This window comes from Hyperolius riggenbachi, chromosome 6 (genome assembly GCF_040937935.1).
Source record: "Hyperolius riggenbachi isolate aHypRig1 chromosome 6, aHypRig1.pri, whole genome shotgun sequence".
NCBI classification, from domain to species: domain Eukaryota; kingdom Metazoa; phylum Chordata; class Amphibia; order Anura; family Hyperoliidae; genus Hyperolius; species Hyperolius riggenbachi.
Window position 1 is genome coordinate 36,008,821 of NC_090651.1, and position 8,226 is coordinate 36,017,046.

Genomic DNA, 8,226 nt, shown 5'->3' on the forward strand with positions numbered 1-8,226 from the left:
AAGGTGGCACAACACTGGCTTGAACATATGTTCAATTTATTGCACATCTATGCACACTATGTTACCTATTACTCGTAGCATGTGATGTGCATAGACGTGCAACAAACTGAACAGTCTTAAGGTGGCCATACACTGGTCGATTTGCCGTCAGGTTTGACCAACAGATAGATCCCTCTCTGATCGAATCTGATCAGAGGGGGATCGTATGGCCACCTTTACTGCAAACAGATTGTGAATCGATTGCAGCCTGAAACCGATCACAATCTGTGGAGCTGCCAGCATACATTACCTGTTCCGGACGGCGCGAGTCCCCTGGTCCCCGCTGTCGTCTTCTCCGCTCCGGGCTCCAGACCGTTCCTGCAGCTACTGAACTACTGTTTAAACTTCCTGCTGGGACAGGAAGTTGTGTGTAGCTGCAGCCGATCCGGAACCCAGCGCAGAAAGAAGACATCGGGGACCAGGGGACTTGCGCCAGCCGGAACAAGTAATGTATACCCGCTGTATTGCGTCGGTCATTCAAACGCCGCTATCGACGCACTCCCGACCCGCCGGCGATCGAGAAAAATCTTTCGCACGGACGGATCGAGGTGAGTAGACGGGAACGATCGATTTCGGACGGAAATCGATCGTTCTGACAGCGGCGTGCGCGGCGATTTCACAGCCGATTCGATCACTGTGATCGAATCGGCCGTATATCGGCGGGAAAATCGTTAGGTGTATGGGCCCCTTTAAGCCAGTGGTGTGCCGCCTACAGTTTATTGAGTATCACAGTGTGGAAGGAGCAGTACTGTGCCTGCTTGTGGGAGTGAACTGGCGAACGCTCTCCAGTAATAGGATAGAGCAACAAAAGTCGATCGGTAATTCTTAAACCGATGAGGGAAATCCAGCCTGTTGTATGTACTTATATACACATGGAGACATTACTTTATTTTATCCGTGTGTGTTCCCCTGGGGAAATTTCACCTTACTTCCTGTGACTATTGTTTGCTCCGACTCCACAGCCATGGGAGGGCTATAGTGTGGGTAAAAAAAAAAAAAAAATAATAATCTTCCGACTCCTCAGTTTATGAAACCACTGACTTCAACTCCAGGTACCCAAAAACTACTGACTCCACAGCCCTGTTTAGGAGCCTGATGACTGCACTTATAACAAAGTGAAAGCATATTGGCAGAGATCCATTAGTGGAACTGTTTTAAAGGGAACCTGTTGCAAGAGAGAAATGGAGGCTGAACCAGAAAAAGAAAGCAGACTCGTTCTAGAATGATTTGTAGGGATAGTTAATGAGATAATTCCGAGTTGAATGCAAATGTATGCTCACGTTATGGATATATTCATACTGCCTGGAAATAGACTAATCAAATGCAGCAACTGCCACTAAACAAATCCATTTGTCATGTGGCACGGCCATTTCCACTGGAGCCTGAGCGGAAACTAAAGAGGGGCTTTAAACTGTTCTTGCAAACTTCAAGGACACTACAGAAGACCGTCCCTTGTGTACAACACTAACCTCCCCTCCCAATGCCAAACACTAACCTCCCTTCCTAGACTAGTGCCAAACACTAACCTCCCTTCCTAGACTAGTGCCAAACACTAACCTCCCCTCCCAATGCCAAACACTAACCTCCCCTCCCAATGCCAAACACTAACCTCCCCTCCCAATGCCAAACACTAACCTCCCCTCCCAATGCCAAACACTAACCTCCCTTCCCAATGCCAAACACTAACCTCCCTTCCTAATGCCAAACACTAACCTCCCCTCCTAATGCCTAACACTAACCTCCCCTCCTAATGCCTAACACTAACCTCCCCTCCTAATGCCTAACACTAACCTCCCCTCCTAATGCCTAACACTAACCTCCCCTCCTAATGCCTAACACTAACCTCCCCTCCTAATGCCCAACACTAACCTCCCCCTCCTAATGCCCAACACTAACCTCCCCCTCCTAATGCCTAACACTAACCTCCCCTCCTAATGCCTAACACTAACCTCCCCTCCTAATGCCTAACACTAACCTCCCCTCCTAATGCCTAACACTAACCTCCCCTCCTAATGCCCAACACTAACCTCCCCCTCCTAATGCCAAACACTAATCTCCCTTCTAATACCCAACACTAACCTCACCTCCGAATGCCTAACATCAACCTCCCAGCACCCAAACCACCGAAACGGAGCTAGATCAGCAGCTATTGCCTTGTAGTTGTGCCCCTATTTAAATTAGATGTTAAAAAAATAAAAATGTAAAGCATACACCGGCGTACCACCACAGATAAGATTTAAAGAAGGTGTCCGCCAACACCTCTCCTCCCCAGACAAAAGCTTGAGCTGCACTCATCGAGGACACTTACTTGCTTTGTCCCATTGCAAGGTGTTCTCAGAAATCATTTGTGCTTCGTGTTCCGGGCCCAGCCGCGGCTCCTGAGCACCATTCTTGCCATTACGATGGAAGAGGCGGTTGGCGAAGCCCTCCAGCTTCTGCAGGGCGGAGGAGGTGGACTGATGGCTCTCACTATACGATGCCATACATACAGGCACTTTCTTCGGGCAATGGCTGCGAGCAGCTCGGTTCCCTCACGAAAGCAGAAAAGAAAAGTTGCAGAGCGATACGAGAGACTCTTACTTCCTGTTTGACTGTGTGCACAAAACCACCACGGCCGCTGCTGCTGGTTCCTCCAGAATGCTTTCTTGCTTGGCTGCTTCTCTTAGCTGCTTTGTTTCAGGGCTGCTTGTGCTGTTTTTTATTTGGCAGCTTTTAAATGCCTTTCCGTATAGAAAATAAAGTCTTCTACGTAAACAGGACCCGCACGCGATTAAAAACGATTGCCGAGCCACATTTAATGCAGAAGACGGAGGTAAGATCCAGAAGTTTAATGTGCCTTTGCAGGGAAGAAAATGTTCTCAAGTGACAAAGCCGCGAGCTCTTCCATAGGTCACCTGTGTCCTCAGGGCTTACAAATCTCCAGTTAAGTTATTAGGTATCCTAGCCACCTATCTGTGACACTGCCAGACTACACAGAGCTTGTCACACAACTCCCTGACTCCGCCTTTCGCAGGGACAAGAAAATTCTTGGTCGAAAAAACACAACATGGTGCCGTGACGAAAATGACTGACAGAGGCTGCATTTGTACCCCTCTTGTAAAGAGACTCTGTAACAAAATAAAAACTCCTAGGGGGTACTTACCTCAGGAGGGAGAAGCTTCTGGATCCTATCGAGGCTTCCGCCGTCGTCCTCCGTCCGACGGTGGTCTCGCTGGGCCCCTCCGAAGCCACAGCCGACAATTTGTCAAGTAGCGCCCGCAGTATTTACCTTTCCCGGCTCCAGCGCAGTAGCGGCTCTCGGCTCGGGATCAGGTGGAAAAATCCGATCCCAGTTGGGTCCGCTCTACTGCGCAGGCGACTTGCTCCTGTGCAGGCGACTTGCTCCTGTGCAGGCGACTTGCTCCTGTGCAGTAGAGCGGACCCGACTAGGATCAGCTATTTCCGACTGCTCCCGAGCCAAGGCGCTACTGCGCCTGAGCTGGAGTGGTAAATATTTACATGGCCGCCGTTCGGAGGGGCTCAGCGCAGTGAGACTGAGGAGAACGGGCGGAAAGCTCAATAGGATCCAGAGGCAAGTACCCCCCCCCGGTCACTTTTTTATGTTACAGGTTTTCTTTAAACTGGGACTATACTCCTAAAACGAAACAACTTTATTTGCCATGGATGACTGGGTCATGCCCGGAATTGCATTTGGAACATACAAGGCTCAGAGTAGAGGTGACAAGTAGATAATAAAGCAAAGGCATAGCAGCAATAAGATATATTTAAGTAGCATTCCACTGGCCAGGCTTGACGGTCCTACCATAACCACAGCCGGGAGACGCAGTTAAGAAACCTCCGTCGCGAAAATCTTAAAATTTAAAATACATGTAAACATACACAAATAACAAGTACGTTTCTTCCAGAGTAAAATGAGCCAAAAATTACTTTTCTCCTATGTTGCTGTCACTTACAGCAAGTAGTAGAAATCCATTGTCCAGGGTCCATTGATTTAACATACTTCACGGATTTCCAATACAGGAAGCATGAACAGAGGGGGGAAGCATTATGCTTGGTTCACACTGCATGGATGAAAATTTGACAGTGTAAAAACGAATCCGTGCATTCGTTTTTGATCAGTAACAACCCCCCCTCCCCCGACAGACGCATCGTTCCGGGGGGGGGGACGTAGCAGACCCAAACTTACAGTCCATTTGGCGGAATATGCCAAACAGATCTTCTTTAACGGAGCAATGTGAACAGATCTTATTTATTAACATAGGATCCATTCCCCTCTGTTGGGATCTGGTCCGTTTAGCTCCAGGGGCTGGGCCAGCCTATACAGACACGCGTCAGCTGTGTAGCTGACGTGTTTTGTTGCTAAGGGGAGCGACCATGACCTGAAATGGAACGTTGATCCGGCAGAGGAAGTGCCAGCATTTCCCCAGCCCCGTCTCTATGATCTTCTCTCCATTGGCACGTCCATGTAGACTTGCGGTATAGTTACTTCCCCAATACGCGTTCATGTTGTAACTGCTTTACAGCTCTCAGTGCGCAGGAGAGCTGTGAAGTGTGTGCGCGTCCCTGTGGCACTCAGACACGTTACAGACAGTCCCTCCCTCATACACTGACGAACAGGGAAGTGCAATCTGTTGCTGGAATTGGCGCTGTGCTTACAGGGTCAGCGCCATTGCTGTGCGGGAGACGATATTTATAAAATGCAATTGCAGCGGAACGGGCGACCTGGAGGCCTGATAAGACGCCCAGGAAAATCCTGTGTAGATAAGTTATGCTGCTCTGTTTTTTCCCTCACAGGTAATTTATACTGGTTCAGGACCTGAACTGACATGAGGAGATAAATGTGTGTGCAATGCCAAGCCTACATAGAACTAGCCTGTATTCCTTGTTTAATTTTTACCCAAGGGTTAAAGCCCAGGTGCTGTGAATGACCGTTTCTCTTTACTCAGACTGTGGCATAAGGCCTCATTCACAGTGGGAATTGCAAAACGTTCCCAAAATCACCAGCAATTTGCAAAGCGATTTCCCTGCGATTTTTCACTGCACAAGAAAGCGATTTTGGAGCAAATACGTCTTGTGATTCTTTAACTTTGAAAAGCAATTGCTCCAAAATCACATAAAAAATGCTGCCCGCGCCATGTTTGTAATTCCAGCAAGCCGCTAAGGGCCCATTCACACTGGGGAGAATTTACAGGCACTGTCTATAGGATTTCCAAATAGCTGGCCAATGCTAGAGCTTTGAGAAGCACTAGTGCCATTTATAGTAGATGGAAAGCAAAAGTTGACTTTCTTATAACAGAAAGAATTTGCGATAATTCAGGTTGGAGTGAGCTTGAGATGTCTCCCACAATGCATCACTGCTGAAATATGCAAATATACTATTGTTGCCCTTAGAAGCTAAACACACCTCCAGATCTGCTGGAATGCAATGATGTGTCAGCTTGTTAATTGTACAGAGCCATTAATTTGCATATATTCAGCAGTGATGCACTGGGAGACATCCCATAGCTCACTCCAACCTGAATTATCGCAAATTCTTTGTTTTCAGAATGCAAACTTTTGCTTTCCATAGCATTTTAGTAAGGGGACTTTTAGGACCATTGTAGCCCCCTATACACTCCAACGAGTTCACCATGAGTCTGTATTTATAGTATATGGCAGTGATTTCATTATAGCGATCGCCGGCGTCTAGAGGAAAATGAAACTTTGGTGCATGCATCGCCTTTCCGCGATTTTGGAGCGATCATGGTTCAAATGATTAGAGTTAGAGGGGCAATAATTTCCGACATGTCCAATCTGATTTCAATAGTTTTTCTAATTGATTTCTCATAAAAGTGAATGTAAATAGATTGGAAAAGCGATCGGAAAATCGGTCGGACAGTAAATATGCTGAAAAATCTTGTATTCGCAAGCATTAGGCTAGAATCACACATAAAAGGTGTACAGTTACAATCCTGTCTGTTAAAACCAGGGCTGTGGAGTCGGAGTCTGGCAATTTTGGGTGCCTGGAGTCGGAAAAAAATGCACCGACTCCGACTCCTAATGAATTTGTAACTGTAATTAAAATAGAAAATATGATAAAATGTTCTATTTCTCAGATAATAGTCATTAAAAATAATGTATATATACAGTATATATACAGTAATAGCTGTGCTTAGTCCACAAAAATGAAATAAACCAATCAAAATGAGTTACTTGTGCTGCTTCAATAAAGCAGTCCTCGTATTTTTAAGGTCAGATATACATATCTGATTGTGACTGTATATATGATGTGTACACAGGAATCTCATATATACTAAATAACATCTATGCTGTAAGTATAAAGCCTGATGTGTAGCTATGTGACTAATAGAGATGGTCAACGAGATGGAAATAATTCTGCATTGATGCTGATTTATGCAAATGTACCAATGCTCTTTGCTGATGAAATCAAATAATTTGATATGTTAAAATTTGGTTTGGTGACTACAAATTAAAGGGTAACTGAGACGGATGAAAAGTAAAATTTTATACATACCTGGGGCTTCCTCCAGCCCCCTTCAGGCTAATCAGTCCCTCGCTGTCCTCCACCACCCGGATCTTCTGCTATGAGTCCTGGTAATTCAGCCAGTCAGCGCTGTCCGGCCGCATGCCGCTCCCACAGCCAGGAACATTCTGCACCTGCGCAATAGTGCTGTGCAGGTGTAGTATGCTCCTGGCGGCGGAGTGTGTGCATGCGCACTACACCCGACTGGCTCAAGTACCTGGACTCATAGCAGAAGATCCAGGTGGTGGAGGAGGACAACGAAGGACTGATTATCCTGAAGGCGGCTGGAGGAAGCCCCAGGTATGTATAAAACTTTAATTTCATCTGTCTCAGGTTTACTTTGTTACACAGTAGTACTATACTCTACATATGCACTCCCCACAGAGCTGCAGGGAATCCACTGAGAATGCTGTGCACATTGAACACAGAGGTGTTGTCTGTTTACAATCTCCTCATTCCCCTGCAGAGTACCTGCACATCATTCTTACATGTACCCACACTTACATTGCCTAGGGCCTGATAGATGTTCTTTGTTCCGGTTTGTACCTTTTACAAGTACTCTTACCAAGGACTAGTTTTAGTCTAAAGGGAATAAATATAGTAGTCTACATATCCTTCTCACTTCAGTTGTCTTGTAAAATTCCTAAGCGTTGGCAGTTAAGAGACGAATTTCATGTTACATACTTTTAATCAACAAAATTGTAATATGCAAATTAGAGGAGTCGGAGTCGAGGAGTCGGATGAATCCTAAACTGAGGAGTCGGAGTTGGTGGATTTTTGGACCGACTCCACAGCCCTGGTTAAAACTGATAGAAATTGACTGGATATGGCAGGACTGGTCCGGAAATTTACAGATTTATGAGTGAACAAAGCCTTAAAAGCGGATCCGAGATGAAAAACCAACTATAACGAGTAACTTGTCTATATATCTTATCTAAAGTTTAGATGGTTTACACAGCAAATCTAGCTGCAAACAGCTTCAAAAGTTTATGATTATTTCTTCCTGTGATACAATGAGAGCGGCCATATTCTGCTTGTGATCATTACACAGGCATCTCCAGCCCTCAGCCTGTAAAAACTTCACTCCCCTCTCTTCCTCCCTCTGCCTCTGCAATCTCTGGCTAGTAACACCTCCTCCTTCCCAGACTGAGCTCCCATAAGCCCTTGCTACATGGGTCTGAGAGTGCCTTGGCACTGGAGGAGCTGTGGGCGAGGCTTGATTAGTTTATAGGGAATTGGAGTATTAACACACACACAAAAAAGTATTTGGCTTGAGGAATGCCCCATAAACTATATTTAAGGAACACAATTATGCAATGAGTAAAAGTTTATCTCGGATCCACTTTAATGACCAAGCAAGCTGGAATTAGTCGCACCTGAATGGTCTGTGCACCTGCCAACCAGACTGAGCTGGTTACTGTAGTAAGATCCGGTCTATAAGCAAGTTGAGTACTTAACAAGTTGCATGCAAGCTGTTACAGGAAACCAACATCCTCCAGTGGTAGACAGGTCATGTGTATGCTCCGTGTGCATTATACCCGCAAGTGGGGCTTGCACTCTCTTGCAGGTAGGTACGTATCTGTTTTTTAAGTAGCGCTGCTCATTTCCTTGCCATGTACTAATTTAATTCATTTCTGGTCAGCTGCTCCCACTTAACAGCTTTG

The 8,226-nt window shown here is 45.9% G+C and overlaps 1 protein-coding gene across 2 annotated transcripts in view; it reads right to left on the reverse strand.

Annotated features, from left to right (window-relative positions):
- Positions 1-8,226, reverse strand: part of PRKACB (protein kinase cAMP-activated catalytic subunit beta) — a 137,140-nt gene that overhangs the window by 85,414 nt on the left and 43,500 nt on the right. The window contains exon 1 of one of the 2 annotated variants that reach the window (XM_068239142.1): positions 2,348-2,576. The exons of the other annotated variant lie outside the window; for it this stretch is intronic. Coding sequence (XP_068095243.1) covers positions 2,348-2,522 — 175 coding nt within the window. The 5' untranslated portion in view covers positions 2,523-2,576. Of the gene's footprint in view, positions 1-2,347; positions 2,577-8,226 lie in introns of those variants that run through there. 2 annotated transcript variants of the gene reach the window in all.